General features: G+C 38.2%; 1 protein-coding gene across 1 annotated transcript in view; it reads right to left on the reverse strand.

The window, feature by feature from the left end:
* Positions 1–25,351, reverse strand: part of HECW1 (HECT, C2 and WW domain containing E3 ubiquitin protein ligase 1) — a gene marked incomplete at its 5' end in the record, with an annotated part of 182,968 nt that overhangs the window by 69,564 nt on the left and 88,053 nt on the right. Inside the window, 5 exons of the mRNA XM_029283792.1 lie at positions 1,069–1,190; positions 3,395–3,528; positions 7,319–7,469; positions 19,731–19,832; positions 22,507–23,865. Of these exons, the coding sequence (XP_029139625.1) occupies positions 1,069–1,190; positions 3,395–3,528; positions 7,319–7,469; positions 19,731–19,832; positions 22,507–23,865 (1,868 nt within the window). The remainder of the gene's footprint in view (positions 1–1,068; positions 1,191–3,394; positions 3,529–7,318; positions 7,470–19,730; positions 19,833–22,506; positions 23,866–25,351) is intronic.

Below are 25,351 nucleotides of genomic sequence, written 5' to 3' on the forward strand. Positions count from 1 at the left end.
CCTTCTTCTCAAATTTAATTTATATAATACAATGTCCCATAAAGTTCTTCTTTTTTAAAACTGCCACAAAAGAAAAAAGCAAAAACAGATATTTTGTTCATCTACAGTCCAGTAACACTATAACAATGATAATCCAGCAGAAAGTGAAAGCCAAAGTGAAAGTCCTCAATAAGTGAAAGTCTCTATTAAAGAGCAAAACCCCCTTCCGCGGCCATTTTTTCTTTTCTTCTTCTTAAACTTTAAATCCCAATGGAGAAATTATTAAAATCAGAGCTGAAGGCTCATATCCATGCAGCTTCCAAGCACCTGGATCGCTCTGTCTGCTCCCAAAAGTTACTCACGATCTCCCATAAGCAGAGGTTAAACCCGTGTCTGGCTTCGTTCATAGAACGGAGGCAGCCCGAAGCGCGGAGAAAACCCTGACTCTGGGGGACCTCACCTCCACCCCCACAGCTATAAAACTGTGAGAGCTCAGGAGTTCTACCCCTATCAGGGAAACTCTCCCCCCTCCCCTTTGCCCGGGGAAGGGGATTCCAAGCCGCGGAGCAGCTGTTTGACACTGCTCCTGCGGCTTTTACGCGTCCTCAGGGCAGGCAGCCAAAAGAATAGCTGCCATCGGCACAGGAATTCAAACCAGAAGTGTTGTTTTGTTTATTGAGTCTAGGAATACCTAGACCTGTCTCTAGACCCTTTGTTTTTTGGTTGAATAATTTATTTAGTTTACATTTGTACATGTGTAATTTAGATCTCCTATAGCAGGGACCGGTGCCATGGAAAAAGGTTTTTCTGCAGACCAGAGAGGGTGTGGTTTTTCGTACTGTCTGCATCCCACAGATGGGGCTTTGCTTTTTTGTGTGGTCCAGTTGCTGACATGCTGCGGACCAGTGCCAGTCCATGGACCTGTTCTATAGGCATGAATACATACATAGAACATATAATCTAAGAGACATCACCCTTTCATAAATCATTTGCTTGAGTAAGAATGATAAATGTGAGAAATGAAATACTCCCCAAAAAATATCGCTAAAGTAAGTCACCAACCTGCATAGCAGAGAATCAAATACTTACATAATTTGAATGCAGCACTGTGAAAAATTCAGGATTGGTAATGAACTTTACAGCTGGTGACTGCAGCAATAAAGTGATTTTTTGAGAATTCACAGGTGAAACAGATATTTCTCTTCTAATTTCTGAAACAAAATGGTAAATGTATAAATTATAATAAAAAAGTATTTGTATCATTCCAGTCTTCATATCTTTTGCTCTCTCTTATTTTCCTGAATGATTTCGTGCATAATCATTTTGCTTTTCCCCAATATATTGGTTAAAATATTCATTATTAACACTCTTTTCCAATAGTTAGGGCTTGTGTTTTTTCTTACTATACTAACTTTTCAGCTTTAAAAAATAATTTTCAGTGTAACAACAAATTGATTAATTTTTTTTTAACCAACGACTGTTAAAGATTAACAGTGTTTAATTAATTGTTAGAAGATTAACAGGATAAAATGTATACAAATATCTGGAAGCTATCATGACTTGAGTCTCTAATTTATATTTCTAACAAGCTTTTTTTAAAAACTCTATTGAACACTTAGTCAATCAATATGGGCAAAATGAAAAGATGATTGATCTTTTTGGATAATATTATCCACAATTTTAATCCTGCACCAATACTATATTTCCATTCCGTAACATTAAATATATGTAAAAGTTCAGTAAAAAACATTTCAAAGATTTGTTGATATATTTAGAAATTATAGATTAAAAATACATTTTTAAAATAAGATTAGCAGGTATTATGTGCCATGATGATGTCATCCATTAAGTCATGTCCGACTCTTGGTGATTCTATGGGCCAGGTCTCTCCACATCATATGCCATTAAGTCAGTGCTAATTTGTAGTGACCAACTGTAGATACAGATTTTCCCAAGACAATCTGTCTTCCAATAGTGCAGCAATTTCAGGTGCAATTGAGTACATCTACTTTGCTGCTTGTTGTTCTCTTATTCTCTTTCCTTCAGCCCTTTCCAGCATTATAGATGTATCCATAAAACTAGATCTTTGCACAGTGTTCGAAATATGATAATTTGATCTTGGTAATGTGTATCACAAGAGGAACTCTGGCTTGATTTTTTGAATGATGCCTTTGTTTGTTTTTGTTTTTTACTATCCATGATATTCTCAAAAGCCTTTTCCAACATCAAATTTTAAAAGATCTCATTATAGGAGCCATAGTCTGCAGTAGTTAGAATGCAGTATTGCAGGCTAATTCAGCTCACTGCCAGGAGTTCGATTCTCATTGGCTCAAGGTTGACTCAGCCTTCCATCCTTCTGAGTCAGTAACATGGGGACCCAGATTGTTGGGGGTAATATGCTGACTCTGTAAATCACTTAGAGAGAGCTTTAAAGCACTTTGAAGTGATATATAACTCTAAGTGCTATTGCTATAGCCTGTTTTTTCAAAACCAAGTTCCATAGTGTGTCACAGGGAAAATAATTGCCTACATGATTTGGAACTTTGTAGGTATACATACAGCCTGCATATTGAATATCTTTTTCAAGACTATTGTTCTTCTAACAGCTATTAGTCTGCATTAGTCTATGGGTTGATGGTTGATCTTAAAAGGAACTTCAGTATCTTCCTTATTAATTCTAAGCCTGTTTCCTATATATACAGTTTCCTATATATATACAGATCTTCTGTACATTTAACCTTAGTCCCATTTTTTTCACTCTGCCTCTTGACTTATTAGTAGAACTTGCAGACCATTATTAGGTATTAGCAAAAGGCACTTCACTTGAGAATAATCTGAGTTTGTTATGTGAGACTAATCACATATATGGACCATCTCCTCCTGAACTGAAAAATATTTACCAACTACAGAAGTCTTTTTTTTTTCAAAAAAGCAATACAAGTTTGTTGGACACTCACACAAACATATAATGTCTGCTTGGTTACAAAATATATCGAAGAAACAAGAATTTATCCATGTTTTTGCAATAAAAGCAGACACAATATGCTGCATGGTAAACAGAGATGTAATGAGTACACTCTTTGAGGAACTAACATCTTAAAACACAAAACCCAAGCTTTTCGTTACATATAAAGTGTTTCTGCAGTAGGGCTCTAGTGCCTGTTGATACACTTTTCAATTTTCTAACATGCTATTACACTTTTAAACTGGGTCTATGTCTATTTAGAAATGATTTCCATAATTATGATGATTTTCTTGGAATTCCCTCGCTTGCAATTTGAAATGATAGAGTTACTGCTAAGAAAAGTTGCTCTTTTCCCTCTTAAATGGATGATTTAATTATCCATTTTAAATAAAAAATATTATATTTTTATGCAAAGTGAAGAATACCATCTAACCACAGAAAATGCCTTACCTGTATTTGCCTGGGAAGGGTATGCTTCGGAATCACTGCCTCCTCCAGGACCTGGGAGTCTTTCCACATGACTGCTGACAACAGTGTCCTCTTCTGTTCTGTCTGTAGCAATAGTTCGCTGTATATTTTGATATCTTGATTTTGGCAAAGGAAAGAAATAGAAATATATTAATCACCTACATATCTGAAATTAGGAAAAGAAACCTTCCAATGTGTCAGTGTGTCTACTGTTAAAATTCAGCTGGACTGAAAATTTTAGATCACGTGAAATTACTGCCTTTTTATTCAAATACATCCAGTAACATAAAATGTACTGATAAAAAACATAGAATTAAATTAAACATAAAACCATAATTAAAAAGAATAATATAAAAGAATAATTTAAAAATGTGTCTGATCATTTAAACTGCCTTGTTAATTGCTAGTTAACTATATCGAACAAGGCTTTTCTGTATAATTGAATCTAAAGCCAAGGCTGAGGATAATTTGCCCCATTTCATTTTTCAGAAAGAAAATAATACTTTGGGAGGAACAACCCCCATCCAAGGGATAAAATACTAAGGGAAAACATGCACTATTGCTAAATGTCTATGGAGATTCTTAGTCATCCAGATCATAGTTGTCCCAAAGGACAACTTTGTCCCGTAAGGCAACTGGACTTTCTTGTTTTTCTTTAAAGATGTTTCACTTCCCATCAAAGAAGCTTCCTCAGTTCTGAATAGGTGATGGAGAATGGAAGGATTTATACTCCTTGCAGACAGCTGGCCATTTGCATTCTTTCTTCCATTCCCCACTATCTGGTCATCACTGAAGAAGCTTCTTGGATGAAAAGCAAAACATCTTCAAAGAAAAACAAGAAAGTCCAGTTGCCTCATGAAAAAATATTTTGAGATGCACTATTGCTGTTCCAGCCCATTAAATTTACTGTACATATTGTTTAAGGTACTGTATTGTTCAATGCCATCTTCCATGCTATTTCTTTAACTCAGGAAGATTTTGCTATACAGACCTGTGGGCATAGCCTATAATTTTATTTCATTTGTACATACACACATAATGATTTTACATTGCATAAGTCATCTTGAATGCTGCATAATTAATGCAAGGGTGAGACAAAAAGCTTTCTTTAAGCAAGCAAACATGGCTTGTTTTAATAAACCCCTGTGGAATCTGTAAAGAGATTGAAAAAGCATTGCCACTTTCGAATTTAGCACTGGAGAATATTCCTGAAAATATCACAGATCACCAAAAGAATAAAACAGATGAGTAATCAAATCAATCATGCTCAATTAATCAGACAAATTATATAAAAATCTAGCTCACTGTAAATATCAGCAATGGTGAGAAAGAGAAAAGGATAACTAGATCAAGGTGGATGGATTTGATGACAGCAATGATGTGTGAAGTATTGGAAGATCTGAAAGGGCTATTTGGGGACAATTCTTTGATGGCAAATAATAAAAAAATCAAATAAGGTTCAGCAGGTCATGCCAAATTGCTCTTAAGAGTTTATGTAACTTGTTTAGTTTTAATAGTTAAAAATTCAGGTAGATCACATTTAAAAATATAAGTTGAGAGTAAATGAAAATCAGCAATTGTGTTCTAGCATTTACCCAAAAAGTCTACAAATTCTATACTACTGTTGTAACATATTACTGTTTTGAATCTTACAATACTTGGCTGGAAAAGACTAGTATCAGAACATAGACACCAGAAAGACATAGGCTGAAGACTCAGATAGTCTTGTTCAGATCTTTTACAGAGAATAATGTTATAAGACTCACAGATGTCTGAATTCATGTAACTTCCATGGGACTATGATAAGTAATAAAAATGCCTTCTTAAAGCCTTCCATCTGCATTTAACTTTTGCCCGCCAAAAGAATGCATAGAATGTTTAAATTAAATAAAATGTTTAGTCTGGGGAATTTTGTTACTTGCTGCCTTTTAACAACTAAATACCTTTAGCACAGAAATGTCAAACTCACGATGTCACTTGATGTCACGTGACATCGGGACTTTTTCCCCATTGCCGGCAATGGGGTGGGCGCAGTTTCGGAGTGACGCATCTGGCCCGCGGGCCAGCAGTTTGACATGGCTGCTTTAGCAAGTACATTGCTGTATTGTACTTTACTTAAATATCTTATTATAAGTTCTTGACTTACAATAGTTCTTTTGGTGACTGCTCAAAGTTACAACAGCACTAAAAAAAAAGACAGTTTTCACACGTATGATTGTTGCAGCATCCACATGGTCATGTGATCAAAATTTGGATGCTTGGCAACTGGTTCATATTTATGACGGCTGCAATGTCCCGGGGTCATGTGATCACCTTTTGCAACCATCTGACAAAGAAAGTCAATGGAGAAGCCAGATTCACATAACAACCCATGTTACTAATTTAACAACTGTAGTGATTCACTTGGCAACTGTGATAAGAAAGGTCATAAAATGGGGAAAAAACGCTTAACTATCTCGTTTAGCAACAGAAATTTTTGGCTCAATTGTGGTCGTAAGTCATGTGAGACTTGTTCATTGTATAGATTTTTTCCTTGGTTATCTGATATTAATTGGTTAATTTTATACAGCTCTCAGATTTCATCTGCACTTAGTGATCACAACACACATGCTTTTTTTCTTGTTAAAATTTTCTTCATTTAAAATTAGATTTTAAAAAATGTAATCTTTGAGTGTGAAGTTAAATTATACATGCATTTATAGTTGCTGTTAAAAAGATTGGAAGCAGCTCCTTTATAATCTTTTCAATTTCTGGTTTCTTTCTTACTTATTCACATTCTTTTTATTTACTTTGTTTCTATTCTAATATTTATACTGCTTTTTTTGTTGAATAAAATTTGTTCAATAAAAATTATATATAACAAGAGCCATGGTTAGAATGCAGTATTGCTGGCTATTCTGCTGAATGACGGGGTTCTATCCTCACCAGCTCAAGGTTGACTCAGCCTTCCATCCTTCTGAGGTTGGTAAAATGAGCACCTAGATTGTTGGGAGCAAGTATGCGGACTCTGTAAACTGCTTAGAGAGGGCTGTAAAGCACTGTGAAGTGGTATGTAAGTTTAGGGTGCTATTGCTATATTAAAAATAAATAAATTGATATTTTATTTTATTAATATTTTATTAAAGTTCAATATCTTTCTTATTTGAACTGTGGTTTCCATAGCACAGGAAGTATAAGTCCATTTTATTTTGTGTTAATTAGGCAGATAAACAGTAAAAGTAAAATGTACCTATTTACATGAATTTATTAATTTGAGCCAGGGGGATTTTAATACGCTTGAATATTTGCCCTAATTGGAAAGAAGGGTATAACCTTTTTTAATGAACAATTTTTAATTAATTTAGATGTTTGGTAAAGCTGCAAGCTACACTTCATTTTTTTATTTAAACATAAAATTCAATTTTTAAAATAATTTTATAAGTTACTTGGCATTTTTGGCTAGAATCCAATCTAGATTCCAGTCTGCATAAATGAGAAGTGTGTTAAAATATTCAAAAAGGACCATTTGAAATGAAGTTGTTTTTTGGAACACTACTATATATACAATATATATTGTATCCATGCGGCATTTACTTTTGCACTCTGTGACTAACCTTGGGCAAATACATTTATGTTGGGGCAAAATAAATGCAAAGTGTCTGCCAAATAGAGTCACTGATTAAACTTTGATTCAAATACACTGAACTAAAGAACATTTTATACATTTTATAAAATCATTTTAATACACAGACACAATATTATATATTATAAAATCTCTTCAGTTATAGCAATGCATGTTTAATGAGCCTTACTGGGCAAATATAATATGTATTTCCTCTTTGAGTTACTGTCTGCTAAGGCATGGGATTGTGAAAATATATGCTTTTTGTGTTTTTTTGCCTATTATATTTTGGCCCAAAAACTTACCGCCGATTGAGTTGCTCCATTTGTTGAATTGATCCAGATCTGCGTATTCCATCAGGAGTAGCTGCAGCTGTAGGCCGTTGCCAAGTTGTGGTTCGATTTACATGATCCACATAAAATACTCGTCCATGACTGTCTATCCGAGCTTCCCAGTCTTATGTTTTTTTTGAGGGAGTTGGGGTGGGGGACAAAAACAAATTAGTTTTAGTGGGAATATCCAAAATATAGATATTGGAAATTGAGCCTATGAATGTCATATTTCCCCTAAAATCTATAAAGTTATGCAAACATATTTCCATAAATAAATAGAAAAAGTATATTGATCTATTAAGCAGAGTTTCTATCAAAAACATTACAATCAGCATAGGAGCTGATGTATTAATCTTATTATATAAGTCATTTTCGTGAAAACCTAGTCTTAAATGACAACATATAAATGATTAATTTAATAAGTGACATGCAAATATTCAAGAAGGTGTGCTACATTGCCAATCTGCATTTCTGCTCCCACCATCCTCTGTTCTGACTTTGCAATTATTGGGATTTAAAGTAATCATTAATAAAGCCCCAAGTCAGGCCAATGTATCATTTCAAAGATTAGACTTAGGGATATGTCAGGTGAACTAGTCAGCATAGCTAATCTCACTGGGTAAAAATGAGATAATAATTTAAAGTCATTTCTACAGTTTTGCTTCTTGAGTTTCCTAATCCATTCTCCATTATAAAGTCAGGAGCTAAAATGGAAAACCTGAATTTACAGTACAATTATCCATGGTTGCTTAGGGAAGTTGAAATCCCACAGCATTAAAAATACTACATGTTCGCCATTTCATCTATAAGCAATGGAGCTGTTCTGGGTAATGAAATGATCAACGAAGTCTTCACACACATGATGTATATATATTACCATATAGTTTCCAAATTAGGGTTAACGTCTCAGTATAACATAAATATGCAGTACATTTTAAGGACTAATATTCTGCAAGAAATAGGAAATCCAAAAAATCTATTTTATTCCAAATTTTGCCTTATTTGTAAAATTTCTATTTTTTATAAGAATATTTTCTAAAAATTTGAATGATTTTTTTTAGTGATGGATAAAAATATACATAGCAATAAGCCAAGAATAGGATATACATTATTGTTTGGCATATAATACCAAAAGATTAACTATGATTAGATGGGTAGAAAGTAGATAATAATAATAATAATAATAATAATAATAATAATAATAATAATAATAATAATAACAACAACAACAACAACAACAACAACAACAACAATAAAGTTGGAAGGGATCCTGGAGGTCATCTAGTCCAACCCCCTGCTCAGGCAGGAAACCCTATACATTTCAAACAAATGGCTGTCCAGTCTCTTCTTAAAAACTTCCAGTGTTGGAATATTCACCACTTCTGGAGGCAGGTTGTTCCACTGATCAGAAAGTTTCTCCTTAGTTCTAGGTTGCTTCTCTCTTTGGTTAGTTTCCATCTGTTGCTTCTTGTCCTGCCTTCAGGCGCTTTGGAGAATAGCTTGACTCCCTCTTCTTTGTGGCAGCCCCTGAGATATTGGAACACTGCTATCCTGTCCCCCCTTGTCCTTCTCTTTGTTAAACTAGACATACCCAATTCCAGCAACCGTTCCTTATATGTTTTAGCCTCCAGTCCCCTAATCATCTTTGTTGCTCTTCTCTATACTCTTTCTAGAGTCTCAACATCTTTTTTACATCGTGGTGACCAAAACTGGATACAGTATTCCAAGTGTGGCCTTACCAAGGCATTGTAAAGTGGTACTAATACTTCACGTGATCTTGATTCTATCCCTCTGTTAATGCAGCACACTGCTGGCTCATATCTAAGTGATTGTTCACTAGGACAATTATTTTATAATGTGATGTTTGGGACACTGATTACTGAATCATTAAAGTCCAGAATGTAATAGAAGAAATTGGGAATTTGTTCAGTCAGTTTAAAATTGTGATGAATAATGAATGAATAATGAATATATATCATGTCACTTCATATATCACATAAAATGGTTAATGACAACCGTAAAACAATTAATTACCCTACTGGCAATCTATAGGGAAAGACTGTAACTTTACTCCATATACTGTACATTATGCCATGTGTATTCACATACTTTAAAGATATAATTGGAATATCATGTCAAGATTATAGTGATAACAAAGTAGTTTCATTTCAGCTATAATTGTGTAACTTCATTCACTTTCTGCATATACTGAAACATATTAAATGGTTACAGATATTGGAATAATCAATAGATTATTGTTAACCAAAGCACCCTCTAGCTTTACACATTCATGTATACCAAGGACCTAAGAAGTGTGTAATTTCTATAATGGTAACTCCTATATGGAAGAGCATTCCTATGTTGGTTTCTACAAGGCCTTGAGAACCTGGTTTCTTCTTTGTGCCCTGGATAAACCCATTCTGGAATGACTATTAATTAAAATATGGTATGCTATGGTTTGATCTGAATTATCCTGTACTGTTGTGTTTCATGTTCTTTGTATTTCTGTTTCTATGTTTTTAACCAAATAATGACTGTCTAGAGTTGGATAACCATACAAATAATATATTTTAAATAAATGCATAAATAAAGCTTTTGTCAATGCTGCTAATATTGAATATTTCTTGCTTTGACAAAATATGCAGAACTGTCTGGTATTTTTAGAGTTAATTCAGATGACAGAGAAAGGGGAGGAAAATTATAAGGAAAGCCCGGGAAAAAGAACGGAAGTGAATCTTTGCCCTCCAGGTTAATTGGAAGATGTGAATCATGACCCCAAAATAGGGGAGGGGAAATGTCTGGAATGTTATGTGCAAAGGAAGGGAAATTCAGATCTTGGCATCCACCATGCCATGCTGACACCCCTCTACACTAATAAAACGTTTTTTTAGGTTACACCATGGCTGAAAGCTCTTTGAAGTGTTTCATTAGTCAGACACATGACATCATGGCAAGATCCACAATTTTTTAAAACCAATTAAGAGGTCCCGGGCCTCGGTCACCATTCCTAAATTAAAGGTGATAGACTGACAAAGATCCGGGGAAGATCTCATTATGGAAGGAGAAAGATGGCGTGAGGCCAGCACCTCAGCAGCAGCAGCTTCCCCAGGGAGTGGAGCGGCAGCCAGCCAGCCGGGGGAGAAAGAACTCTGGAAGATCTCCCAGCTGGGAGCAAAGACTTCAAAAGCAGAATGGAGAGATAACAAAGTTTTGGGTGAGTCACTGGAAAGATTTCAAAACCCAGAGGTGAAAAGCAGAAATCAATTCCTGGAGACAGGGAAATCCAATCTAAGGCATCTGCAGCAATAGGTAGATTGGGCTCCCCAGCAGATGGATGGTCAGCAATCTCTGAGCTTGCCACAGCTAATAGAGGCCTTGCAACAGCTTGGGGTGGTGCAGAAGCCAGGAGATCAGCAGCTGGTGGGAGACCGACCACAGCAGGGAGATTGGTCACAGCCCCTGAACGTACAACCCCTGGGCATAAATCTGCAGCCAGGATGGGGCCAGCAGCAACAGCCACAGCGGGGCCCCCAACAGCCTATAATTGCTCCACTTTTCAGAGTAACCTTTGATGGGGACCCAGAGAAGCTGGGTTTTTTCCTCAACCAAGTGCGCTCTCATTTGAATTGCTGGGCCTATCTCTACCCAGACCCGGGGGCCATGTGATTGCGTCCAGCCTAGAGGGAGAAGCATCTGAATGGCTGAACTATTTATATAATGAGCGAGACCCCAAATTGGAGGACCCCCAACTCTTCCTCCTAGGGCTGAGGGAAAGATTTGAGGACCCATCTATTGGTCTTAAAACAAGAGAACAGATCCACAAAATAAAACAAGCCGGCAGGCCTGCCCTGGAGTACATGCGGGAATTTTGCAAGATAGCAGGTCGAATAGAGGGGTGGCCTGAACAATCCCTAATCCATCACTTCATTGAGGGATTAGACGGTCACCTTTCTCAGGCCTGCATCTATCGAGCCGTACCTGATCAGCTGCAAGAATGGTACCAGGCAGAAGTGAAGCTAGACGTTCAGCTCGCCCGCTATAAGAAGCCTCCCCCACCTGAATCCGAGCAGCCACTGGAGCAACCCGGACAGCAATCGCCCCCACGAAAACCTCCAACTACTGCGATGGTTGAGAGACCCAGACCACCTGCAGTCCCGTCAAATAAGTGTTTTCGGTGTGGACAAGAGGGACATTGAGCGGCAACCTGTCCAGTCCCCTACCCCTGAATGCAGAGCAGACTGGAACCAGCGACGAGAAAGAAACCTGCTCAGTGGCTAACGAGAGAAAAATCCAACTGGGTCATGCAAGAACCTGTTGCCAAGATTACACCTCCCACAAAGGAGGACGGCGGGACTTCGGGTGGACCTGCCCCTCGACAGCGACGATGAAGGAGAGAACGACCTGATGGTAAGTCGACAAATCCCGCCTTTTTCACTGGCCGCCAAACTTATAATCCCTAAATCTGGGGCACAAATGGACTTAAACGTGCTAATTGATTCTGGATGCATCCGCTGCATTATTAGTCTGCCGTTTGCCATGAAAATGGGCATACAAGCAATGGAAGGTTTGAGCAAGCCGATGGCTCCCTGATGGGAGGGACTTTTGTCACACAAGAAACTGAGCCCTTACAGTTGCGCACTGGGACTTTATTTGCTTCCTAGTGGCTCCAAAAATGACTGAGACTGTGATCCTAGGGCTAGCCTGGTTGGACAAATGGAAGCCATTTATCTGGTGGGAGAAAGGAATGAGAACTGTGAAACTACCTATAGGGTCTAAACCTCCCGCTGATTCAACCGATGTTGCAGGACACTTTAGGCCACCCAATGAGCGAGCGCACATGGCTGCCTCACCGCCGCCAGGCGAACCACTCATCCCCAATGAATACCGGGACCTGGCGGAGGCATTTAGTGAAAAAGAATGTGATGCTCTACCCCCTCACAGAGCCAATGACTGCTCTATTGAACTGGTGCCAGGAACCAAACTCCCATGGCTGAGAATGTATGCTATGTCTCCCCTCGAAATGGAAGAGATGCAGCGATACGTGAATAAAAACCTAGCGAGGGGGTTCATCAAACGGGCGAAATCTACCGTGGGAGCCCTTGTGTTGTTCAAAGAGAAAAAAGATGGATCTCTTCGTCTCTGCGTAGACTATAAGGGTCTCAATGCTGTGAATGTGGAAAATAAATATCCCCTCCCCCTCCTAAAGGACTTATTAATCCATCTGGCTAAGGGAAGTGTCTTCACTAAATTAGACCTGAGAGAGGCATATTACCAGGTGAGAATAAAAGAGGGAGACGAGTGGAAAACTGCCTTCAACTGTCCTATGGGAAGCTATCAGTTCAAAGTCATGCCATTTGGACTACAAGGGCCCCCAGCCGTATTTATGCAGTTGATTAATGAGGTCCTACATGATTACTTGTACAAAGGGGTTTTGGTGTATCTTGATGATATCCTGATATACAGCACGAATATGACTGATCACATAAAGCTGGTGAGAGAAGTGTTAAAGAAACTATTGAATGCCAAGCTTTATGCCAAATTGTCGAAATGTGAATTTCACCAGACCCAATTAGATTATCTTGGCTACAGAATTTCCAATGAGGGCATTGAAATGGATCCAGCCAAGGTGAAAGCTATAATCGAATGGCAGCCCCCAAAGACTCGCAAACAGCTCCAGAGCTTTCTGGGTTTTGTCAATTCATCCCCTCTTTTGCCAAGATTGCCCTACCCCTTACAGAACTACTCAAAACAGGCAAAGGAGAAGGGAAGCCACGACCGGGCCAACCACTAGCATGGACGATGGGCTGTCAAACAGCTTTTGAGAATTTAAAGAGACTATTTGCTGCTGAACCGGTCCTAAAGCACCCCTGCCCAGGGGAGCCCTTTGTAATTCAAGCTAATGCCAGTGATGTGGCAGTTGGAGCTGTGTTACTACAAAAGAACAAAAGTGGGGTCCTGCAACCCTGCGCCTACACCTCTAAGAAATTTACTGAAAGCGAGCGGAGATGGGCAATCTGGGAGAAAGAGGCCTTCATGATTAGGTGGGCGCTATTAAACTGGCGACACTATCTAGAAGGGAGCAAGGTGCCATTTGAAGTATGGACAGATCACAAAAATCTAGAAGCACTGAAAACTCCCCGCAAATTGTCCCCAAAGCAAGTGCGGTGGGCACAGTACTTTAACTGCTTCAACTTCACTCTAAAGTACATACCAGGAGGAAAAAACTTCCTAGCTGATGCGTTATTCCGGTTACCCCAATACAAAAGTGAACGGGAGGAGGTTAACGAGGCAATTATCCCCAATCCACAAACTGCTGCTCAACTTACGCCTCGCAGGGTCCCCAATCCTGATGATCCTGGGGTAAAGAAAATAAAACGAGAGCTCCTCACCAATCAATGATTCAAAGATAATCAAACCTCCCTAATGTGCAGGGATGGCTTGGCTTACAAAGGGGGGAAACTATATTTGCCAGAAGCCCTCCATCTTAATGCTCTCAAACACAGCCATGATGTAAAACAGGCTGGACACTTTGGATATTTGAAAACCCTACACCTCACCCGCCGGCAATTTTGGTGGCCGGGGCTGAAAAGGGATGTGAAAAACTATGTAAAAAGTTGTACTGTATGTGCCACAATGAAAAGAATTCCAGGGAAAACCCCTGGGTTACTGCAACCCATGGCAGACCCTTCTCAACCATGGGAAGAAATAGCTATGGACTTTATAGTAGACCTACCTGAAAGTAGAGGAAATACTGTCATCTGGACTGTGATAGACCTGTTTTCAAAGCAGGCTCATTTCATCGCCTGCAAAGGACTCCCATCTGCCCAACGACTGACCAAATTGTTCCTGAAACATATCTACTGGCTGCATGGCGCCCCTAAGCGAATAATTTCGGACAGGGGGGTGCAGCTCACAGCGAAGTTTTGGAGGAGTTTTCTTAAATTAATTGGATTGTCTCAAGGTTTATCATCTGCTTTTCATCCTGCCACCAATGGGGCTGCAGAATCCGCTAACAAAATGGTGGAGCAATATCTTAGATGCTACGTTTCTTACCAACAGACGAACTGGACTGACCTCCTCCCTTTTGCGGAGGTGGCGTACAATAATTCTGTGCACAGCAGCACCGGCTACACGCCTTTCAGAGTGACCACAGGAAAAGAGTTCAGCCCAATACCTGAATACCCTCAGGTGCCCTCCGCTTCCCAGACCCTTGACCAATCGGCGAGGGGGTGGGAAGAAGTTTGGAGAAACACAAAAACTGCTTTAAAAAAGACTTTTGAAACCTATAAAAAGCAGGCTGATAGAAAGAGGGCTCCCGAAAGAACATTCCAAGTTGGGGAAAAGATTTATTTGTCAACTAAATATTTACGGCTCAAATTGCCCAGCAAGAAATTGGGACCAAAATTCTTGAGGTCTTTCCCAATAGTAAGGATCATCAATCCGGTCACCATAGAACTAAAACTCCCTAGACTTTTAGGGAGAATTCACCCAGTCTTCCATTGCAGCTTGTTGAAACCTTATCAGGGCTCCACTTTAAGACCTCCCCCGAAGAAGGCACCTGGGCCCCTCGTAGTTGCGGGACAGACCCACTATGATGTGAAACGTATTCTTGACTCTAGAATTTTTAAAGGGAAATTGCAGTATCTAGTACAATGGAAGGGATACCTGTTGTATGAAGCCACCTGGGTGAAATCCAGTGAGGTGAAAGCTGACAGGCTCATCAAAAGGTTTCATGCAAAACCGAGAACTAGTCATTAACATATGCTTTTGTTTACATTACAGGATCTGTCCTTTTTGTAAGGAGGGGCGGATGTCAACGCTGCTAATATTTAATATTCTTGCTTTGACAAAATATGCAGAACTGTCTGGTATTTTTAGAGTTAATTCAGATGACAGAGAAAGGGGAGGAGAATTATAAGGAAAGCCCGGGAAAAGGAACAGAAGTGAATCTTTGCCCTCCAGGTTAATTGGAAGATGTGAATCATGACCCCAAAATAGGGGAGGGGAAATGCCTGGAATGTTATGTGCAAAGGAAGGGAAATTCAGATCTTGGCATCCACCATGCCATGCTGACACCCCTCTACACTAATAAAAGGGTTTTTTTTAGGTTAAACCATGCCTGAAAGTTCTTTGAAGTGTTTCATTAGTCAGACACATGACATCTTTCCTGCCAAAGCTGGTTTCCTGGATAATTGCAACAACTCATCTTTAAAGGGATATAGATCAGGAAAGTATGGGTATTTCAATACCATTCACTTTTGAATATTCCTGAATAGGTGTTTACTCAAAATTCCTGAGAGGTAAGAGAAACATGGCTCTCTAGTAAGCACATTTATGACAGAAATACAGATATTCAGCAATATTCGGTACTCTGAAGCAAGATCCATTAAGTTCAATAAATTGTACTTCCTTGTAAGCATTCCTAGGGTTACAGTCATTAACAATAATCACATTAGCTCATTTAAACACAGCAGATATTAGGCCACTCTCTTTTGATTATTGTATTTAGCTAATAATGCTTCTATCCAAAATACCTGAATATTATCTGGCTTGTATTCTCTTAAATCCCAGTTCCTTACAATTTTCAGGAGGGCCTGACTCAAATGTTATCATTACTTAATATGTAGGCATCAGTTAAATCAGTGTTTCTCAAATTTGGCAACTTTTAAGACATGTGGACCTTGGGAATTTGAAGTCCACATGTCTTAAAGTTGCCAAGTTTGAGAAACAGTAAGTTAGATAAGCAGCTTAACACAAATAGTTATTTCTCCATCATGTCAGATATACATCAAATTTAAATGAATGTTTTCTCAGCTTAAGAGTAGTTTACTTATTGCTAAAAAGCATTATTCAAAACATAAAATATTAAAACTTGAGCTCAAATTGCAGATGCAATCTAAGAAATTGGATTTTAAAAAATCATTCCACTGAACATTATTATTCCAATATAATTTTCTTAAATCAAATAAAAAAAAATACAATTTGTGTAGCAAGTTTTCAATAGGCATAAACCACTAAAGAAAAAAAACTAAATTCAGAAACACTGTCTACCTGGCCTCTGCAGGATTACACTGGGTCTGATCTTTTGAAACTTTGAGTGGTTATGCGGCTGCCTAGCAGCACTGAAATAAACTCAAATTTGCCAATTTCATTCCCACAGGAGTCATGGATCCCAGATTTTGCAATGATAATTCATTCGCTATAAATTTGCTAAATAATAGAGGCTTCCAGTTCCGGATCGTGGCGCAAGCGGACGTACGGAGAGAACGCTCTCTCTGCTGTCCGGTTTCCCTTCATTGGAAGACCCTGGAAAGGGTCGAAAGTCGCCCTGGAGGTGCGACCACCGCTGAGGACCCTCGCTAGATCGCGGAAGGGTGGCAGCCCTTCCATTTGATCCAAGGCAGCTCCTTTGGACCAACGAAGAAGAGATCGGCCATACCAGCCAAAAGCACTACCAAGCACAATGAAAGCAATGCGGAGGAATTGGGTGAGACCTTACCTTACCTTTCTTGCACCCCAATTACCTTCCTGTAAAAGCCTTTGGAATTTTTTTCCCCCTTTCTAACTTGGCGGCTTCTGCCTACTATGGGAACATAAAGCTATGGGATAAAAAAGAACAACTAATCTAAACGATTAAATAATTGGATTTGCAATTTTTGAATATTCTCACAGAGACTTATTACTTTACTTATCTGTTAAGCTGGAAAAAAAGGTTATTTTTCAAACCACATAAAAGCCTAACTTGAATTTGAGAAAGACTTTATATTTGGTACAGCAAGTGAATTTCTTTTTGACTGGGAAACTTGTGAGACTAAGATTTGGCCTTGGCACTATCAAAAAAGATAAGAACTTGAAACAGCTGGGTGGTGAAAACAACTATAGTGGAGGTGGACACTATTGACTTTTATCAAAAATAGCCTCCACTAAAGGACTATCTGTAAACACCATAGAAATGGAGGAATACTACCCACAACTTAACTATAAATTGATACTTGAAAAAATCCTTGAGGCTACTGAGCTAATGGACTCCAGACTGAAAAATAAAGATGCCACTTCAAAGCTACAAAATGCAACCCAGACTCTAACTGATGAACCTACAATCCAAAAGGCAACAGAAGAGGAAGGAATTAATATATACCAGCTACAACCCTCTGAGAACCCTGATACCCAGACCTTGATCTTAATTAAAAAAAACCGCAACTCTAACAGCATCAGAAACTGAAGAAACCAGCACTAAGATGGAAGGTGCTGAAGATTTATATGTATAACACATTGAGAACCTAGATAAACCAGACAACCAAACAACAACTATAACACTGAACATGACTTTCTACTTAAACCAGCTGAAACCGGAAGAAGAAGAGGACCAGACTGAACTGCCGACAGATGTATTGAGCCAAATATGGAGACCTGAATTATTGGATCAACAATTTAATGACTATGAAGGGGCCAGCTTCTTTGGAAAATTGATAATTAGATCATCTCCCTTGACTCAAATGACATGTGTAGGGATGAAGGGAGATTCACCTGAGGAGTTAGAGGCATTGCTATGGAAGCCTGCTTGGCACAAAAAGAAAGCTAGAGTTAGACTTAAAAATGGTTTTTTTATGTGACCTATAATGGAAGAGTTTAAAATCTCTTTAAAATCTCCCTCAATCGCCTAAGGCAGTGATGGCGAACCTATGGCACTCATGCCAGAGGCGGCACTCAGAGCCCTCTCTGTGGGCACACCTGCTGCTGCCTGCTCGCGCAGGTCCATTAGGCCGCCGCTGGTGCTCAGAGTGGCAGCCCCACCCAGCACAAAGGAGGTGAAGCAGCTGGCTAGCAAGCTTGAGTAGAGGTGGTAGAGCATGCCCCCATGTGCTCGATGGCCTCTGTGTGGTGGGGCTGAAGGTGTCAGGCAGCAGCTGCCCCTGCCTCGCCTTGCTCTGCAGCAATGTCACCCCCGCCCTACCCCCTGCCTCGTCCCACAGGATGAGCCCCCTGACCACCACCCCACCCACCAGAGACCCCCTGGATCTCCCCCAATTCTGCCTAGCCCCCACAGGCATCCTCCCCACGAGCAACATCAAGGTGTTAATGCCCACCCCAGCCATGCTCAAAACAGGATATGAAGGTGTACAAGACAAAATATATTGATAAATGTCTTAACTGACTGAGTTATAACTAGCAATGTATTAATTTGAATGTGATACAATAACTAAGGGAAATAGAGAGGAAATTTTTGATGATGTAACCTGACATATGCATGGAAGAGCTTGTTATTTGATTATGGACTACCCAATCACCATGTTGCTTCCTTAACACTTGGAACTTTGTAAAATTGGAAAATTAATAAAACTTATTTTTTTTTTAAAAAAAAATGCTAAATAACAGTGACAATGTTATTACTGAGACCCAGTTTGGTCTAGTGATTAAGGCATCAGGCGAGAAAGTAGGAAACAATGAGTTCAAATTCTATCTTAGACATGAAAGCCAGTTGGATGACTTTGGGCCAATCACTCTGTCTCTCTCTCAACCCAATGCATCCCACAGATTGTTGTTGTGGGGAAAATAGGAGGAGGAATGTGTGAGTCTCATGTCATTCTACTTTTCTCAAAAGCAGGAAAAAATGTACATTCAGTCAAACCAATGTTTTGGTCTTGTCTCTGTTTCCATGTTTTAGGACTGCCTTTTAAAAACAATACCAGGTCCTATAGATAATAACTTCCTCAAATAATTATTGGGTACTTTGTTATTGTTCAAAACAATGCACTTAAAAAATACACCAACATGCACATGACAAGAGAAGAAATCATAAACTGTAATTATGAAAACAGCACAGAATCAAGGAAAACAAATCCTAGTGTGTCTGTTAAAAAAAAAAGTATTTCAGGCATGAAAGGAAAAACCAAAGACAGACGATGGCAGGTTATATCTTAGACAACCTAAAACCTTCAATCCAGACTTCCTAACAAGCAAAATTATGTATCACAAATAGTTCCTAGATGGGTTTTTAAAGATTTCAATGCTATCCTAGCTACTCATTATAAGTAAGTTGTTTTGATATAAAAAAATTGAAACAACTTTACAACATTGTTCATCAGGCAAAACATGAGTGAAACTTTGACAGAATCGAAGAGTTCTTTCAAAAAATTATTGAAATTTCTCTTTTGAGAGTGACATGTAAGTATAGGAGATATTGATCTTTGAGTGTGAAGGTTCATTCTCCGAGCTTGAGGGTTGCTTTCTGAACATTTCGTTACCAGGCTAGGTAACACCTTCAGTGGTGTTTAGTGGATGTCTGTGTCAGTGTTCTACTTATATAAGGGCTTCGGGTGCAGGATCTTTACTTTTTAGGTGGAAGGACTGAGTTGAATTAAATAATATAAAATCTAAAGCTTACTTGGTGGAAGAGGCTCATCAACAGTTGGGTACTGATGGTGATCAGGTCTCAGTGCAGGAAGCTGGTTGATTGGCTGAGAATTATGGAGCAAAGGGCAATCACCTATGGATAAGAAATGCAGAAGGAATATTAGTCAGTTTTCAATTTCATAAGCAGAACATAGAAAATGAACAGGAAGATTTATGAGGAAATCAGTCAAAAAGAAAGAACGAGCTAAAAGAAGGAAAAAAAGAATACAGAAGAACTGAGGTAGGATGCTTCCTGAGATGCATATGAAATAATATAACATCCAGAAGGACAGTTTGTGAATGCTAACATTTAGCACAGGGGTTTTTGCCCTTAAGAACAGAGCAAAAGCTTGCTGAAACCTTTCAAAGCTATTTTCAGCTATTCTATGGCACTATACCATTCCTCAAGAGGATGAATATGAAAATATGAATATGAAAGTATAATACTTTCTGGGCTCAAGTTCTATTGTACTTTTGGCTCTACCTAATTTTATCAGATCCCAAAGATTCACCATGTTTATTCCACTGTTTGTCATTTCCTTCTATTTAATTATATCATATAACAAACTGCATAGCATAAAAAAGAGGGAAACATTAAGTGGTTGTGGCTCCACCAATAGAACTTTACATTATTTTGGATGAGTGCAAAATGTAATTATTTAACTTAATTATTTTTATGTCAAAAATATTATGACTTATGCTACTGACATAAATAACTGCAGTTTTAAATACAATCATTTTAATAAACAAACATTGCTTTATCTAGGATATAGTCAAGACCAACCATTAAAATTGTTTTAAATATATAGAATATTTAAAACTTTAATGATTGTAATTACAAAGGAAATTTCAAATTTAAATGGAAATATTTATTGCTGTTTTTAATTATCTGCCTTGCCTAAAAATACTGAGTTGGACTTTTTTTTACATGAAATATTATTTTAAACTTTGTTCCAATTTCCACCAAAATAAGCATTCTATTCAGGGATTGCTCAGTTGCCAATCACCAGGCTTCTGTCCTACCTGAAATATTTTATTAGACTGGATTTGGTGTCAACACTGAATTCTGTTAAGGTAGACCACCAACAGGAAATTGGTTTTTCTTTTCCTCACTGTTCATACGTCATAAGTGAGCAATAGAATCATGAGGTGATAAAGAATGTTCTGAATTCTTTACATTTTGTTTCTTCCCTACGCTAAGTATCTGTGTGGGAATGGGGGATAAGCAGAAGCAGAAAGGAAGGGAGAAGTGGTCTATACATGGGGATGTATTCTCTGAGAACATTGCACTCCAGAATCCTGCAAAACTGGAAGTGATGCTGGCCTTATCGTTAAGGAGGCCATGCTGCAATTTCTCCCTACCATAGGATTAACTCTTAGAACATGGGATAGTGATGCAGTAAAGATTAGCTGTAAAGGAGGCTCAGGTAAACAAAAAAATGCATTTGCTTTTCCTCAACTAGTTCCTTCATCAGCCACATACAATGACAGAAGATAATTGTTTGCCAGATTGTTACTGCTGCTACAGCCAGCATCAGTTCAACTCTGCATTTCCTTGGCTTATATAATGTGATTATCTGTAAACGAGGCACTACAGGAAAATATTTTTTTAAAAAAATATTTTTAGAATGTATCTTCCCCTTCTCTCAATAAAATAGACATCAAGATAATAAGCTTGATGCACAGTACCACAAAATAAGGATAACAAAGAGAAATCCCATATACCATGTTTGAATTCAGTGAAATTTTAATTAGAATTTTTTAGGGTATGAGTATTGCAAGAGACATTAAGCTGGAAGGAACAGAAAACAGGAGGAAAAGAGAAGCTGTATAATTAAATTTAAACATTCAATTTTCAGTGTTATTAGGGATAACAGTATTTCACTACTGTAAGTCTTAATTCATGCATTTTACATTGCTTCATAGAGATGAACTGCCATGAAACTAGAACAAGTTATGGGAAAATTTTATTGTACTTGAAAAAGGAAATTTAGCTGCTAAATCACAGAGTCCTAGCTGATGAAATCCCCACATGCAAATCAGAATAATTTAAAACATCAGGTGAGGATATACATGCAGTCTTCTTCAACTGGAATTAACTTTTGTAAGTTAGAATTTCAGCCAGCGTGACTGGTGACGCTACTGCTGAGTGTGATGTGTCTTACATGGAGGGCATCAGCATAATAAAGGAGGATACAGCATTGCTAAGGTGATGTGGGAACATATCTTATACAAAACATATATTCAAGTCCAAAGTAAATAAAGAGAAAATTGTACAGCTTGGTGATTTTAAATAGCCAATCTATACTTGAAAATCTCTGAATATGGTGGCTTCTTAGAGTATTATTTTCTTCTCTAGTCCAGGGTTAAATTTGCCCTTTATCACCTGAGGTGTATTACTCATTATGAGAGAAAGAAAGAGAAGGACTCATGGAGCTGAGAAAAAATGTTTAGGAATAATGCAGAAATCTTGTGATCTGCAACATCTGATACTCAATGATAAATGCTTAGTAGTACATGGACTGCAAAGTGGCAACCTTATCTTTCTCACTTACTACATGCCATACATTTGGAAGCTCATTTCCTATGTAAATTATCATGAAAGCACAATAAAAAAGAAAATTCAATTCCCACACCTGCATTTAAAAGTAGGTTTTTAAATCTTATATCCTATATTAAATAGAAGTTCCTCTAAATGATAAGACCCTTATTACTTAATATTTCTGCCTAACTTAAGATATTCAAGCTCCTCCTCCTCCAAATCTAACCTTCTCTTCTGATGCTTGGGCCTGCTACTGGAGATTCTATAGTATCTGCAGTTCCCTGTAGATTTGTTCTGGGAACTACCAATTCCTCAGGCCAATGGGCAGAGCTATCCAGCTGTTCCCTGTCCAACTCAGGGCTTTGACCTGAATCTGGCATTGATTCAAAAGCACTATTTTCCTCCTCTTCATCATCCTGTGAAGAAAAAACCGTGCTCTCAGAAATCTTTGCACTGTCAACAGAAGAGAACCTAGTATGGCTTGAGAATCGGTTGGCACTCTCATGGCCAGAAGTGCTGTAACAGGAAGTGCTGTAACAGGAGGTACTGTAGCAGGAAGTGCTATAACAAGAAGTACTATAACAAGATGTGTCACACATTTCATACTCAGGGTCACCATTTGGTCTAGGACTCAGTTCACTGTCACTTTCAGTTCTTGCCTCTTCATTATCCAATGTTTGTTCATTTAAATCAGCAAGATGTTCAGTGGAGGTGCTGCACAGAACAGTTCCCCGGACCAAGTTCTCTTCTACTGAGTTTTCCTGAGGAGGTTCAGCCAACACTGTTTCAGTCTCACTAACTAAATCTTTCTCAGATACTTCCCTCACTGTCAGTTCCTCGTCATTCTCTATTACACTGTCTTGTTGTTCCTCCTCCCCTTCTCCATCATCACTACTCAACTGGGCAGAAGGCAAACTGTGCAAGAGATTGTGTATTCTTATGTAGTGTGTACGAGGAGTCTCAGGCTCCCCACAAGCAGATGCAATCACTGTTTCAAGTTCTGACACAGGCAAGGAACAAGGCCTGTTTTTTCTTTTCACTGTGGTCCTTAATTGTAGCTTGTTCTCCTTTTCATCATCATTCTCATCTTGATCCTCTTGGGCTGAAGCCCCTTCATCATTCTGATTCTTCTCTAAATCCTTGGTAATGGGAACATCTCCACTCACCTCATCAATAGATAAGGCTTCTATGCTGATAAAGATGTCACTATCCCCCTGAGTAACAGAATTAACTTTGTTGTTTTCTCTAACTTCAGACTCCGGAGGAGTGCTTGCCAGCAAAGGTCGTTGTTCGCTGAGATCCACAGCACTTGGGGAAGGCGTTATTTCAACTGGAATAGATTCTGAGAGATTAACTGTGTCTGCTGGTATAGCATCATTCTCTCTATTTCCTGCTAGCTCTTCTTTGAAGGAGCAGTTCAAGGCAGAGTTGCCCACACTGATGCATACTAGTGGACATTCATTTAGCTTTTCTGAAGCTGCACTTTCTGAGGTCTCTGTACTGTTGCATGCTGAGGTGTTAATGGGGCTTTCTTGAAGTTCAATTGATTCATGGTCTGTAACAGTAGAGACCTCTTCATCATCTGCTAGAAGCAAAAAGAAACATGACATATAAGTAAAATTGAGTATAAATAATATAGCCTGGCGCTTCAACAACCCTACATAAATATATATGAATATCTATTCATTATAGCTTAGAATTAAGCTGCACCTCATATACATTAGTAACAAGTGAATTATATGCATTTTTTAAATCAAATAATTTTGAATATCATATATAGACTAAAATGCTTAAAATATTAAGCAATATATTAATGTTCTGTTATTTAAAACCGAATCCATGATTCATTATCAAGAAGGTTAAAAACCTATATATACTCACCTTAGAGTAAATTCCATTGAACACAATAAAATTTTATTTTGTGAATTAAGAACTGCTTTCCTATGTAAAAATGTACGAAGAGAGAGAAATAGATCCATGTGTAAAATATCAACCTATTAAGGTTAATGGGGTAATTCTACATATGTCTACTCATAAATAAGCCCCACAGAGCTTAACAGATTTATTTTCAGCAAATCACAGTGATTGCTCAGTAGTATTAAGGCAAAATGATATTTCCATTTTCATATGCATGTATGAGAAACAGAAGCCAACAAAATCCCCATGTATGCAATGTATGTGTTTATTTTCTGAGTGTAGTTAATCTTATTACTATCTTAATAGAATGATTTCACAAGACATGGTGAAATTTAAAATAAATTATGTCCCAAACAGTGTTGGTTATGCTCTGGGATACTGTAAAATGAATAAGTAAATGTTCCATTTTCTAAACAGTAAAAGTATCACTTGAAATAATATATAATTAATATAGATTATGTTCAATGTTTAGTTACCAAATATCTCTCTATGAAATCTTTATTTAAATATAAATCCAAATTTTAAATTGTTATATCAATAAATTATTAAGCACTTTTCTTTAGGAAATAGCTCAGAAATAAAGGGGAAAATTAAATTGATTACTTTTTAAATTTGCTTGCATTTTTTGCTTCCTTAATGCATATACTCTGAATAAGATTAAATCTAAATAAGAATATTGTCTTTTTGAACTCAGTGTGTACAAGTAGTCCTCGAGTTACGAATGTAATGGAGCCTGCCCATTCCATTCATAACTCGAGAATTTGTGGGAATCTCATACCTTGAATGAGATCACTCCCTGCTCATTAAGATGCTCACAGCTCGTTAAGTGCACATGAGGTATCTCAGGATGGGGAAGGCCAAAGGGGTCATAGTGATGGAACAGGTCCCTAAGGCCTCCCCGACCCACTAAGATACCTCATGCTTCCCCCCCCCTTCCTGCGATGCCGGACTCACTTGCCTTGAAAAGATCCATCTCCTCTCTGCCACAGCTTCTGCCTTTGAGGGAGAGCTCCCAGGTGCCTGTAATATTACACGACTTCAGGTACTGATCCTCTTTTGCAGAGAATGGGAGCCTGAACTATTTCCTGCTCCCACCCCCAACTCCTTTCTGCCACTGCCGGAACAATTTTCACCAGGATGGAGACCTTGGAGAC

The sequence above is a fragment of the Protobothrops mucrosquamatus genome, unplaced genomic scaffold, assembly GCF_001527695.2.
Source record: "Protobothrops mucrosquamatus isolate PMUCROS unplaced genomic scaffold, P.Mucros_1.0 scaffold232, whole genome shotgun sequence".
Taxonomy (NCBI): domain Eukaryota; kingdom Metazoa; phylum Chordata; class Lepidosauria; order Squamata; family Viperidae; genus Protobothrops; species Protobothrops mucrosquamatus.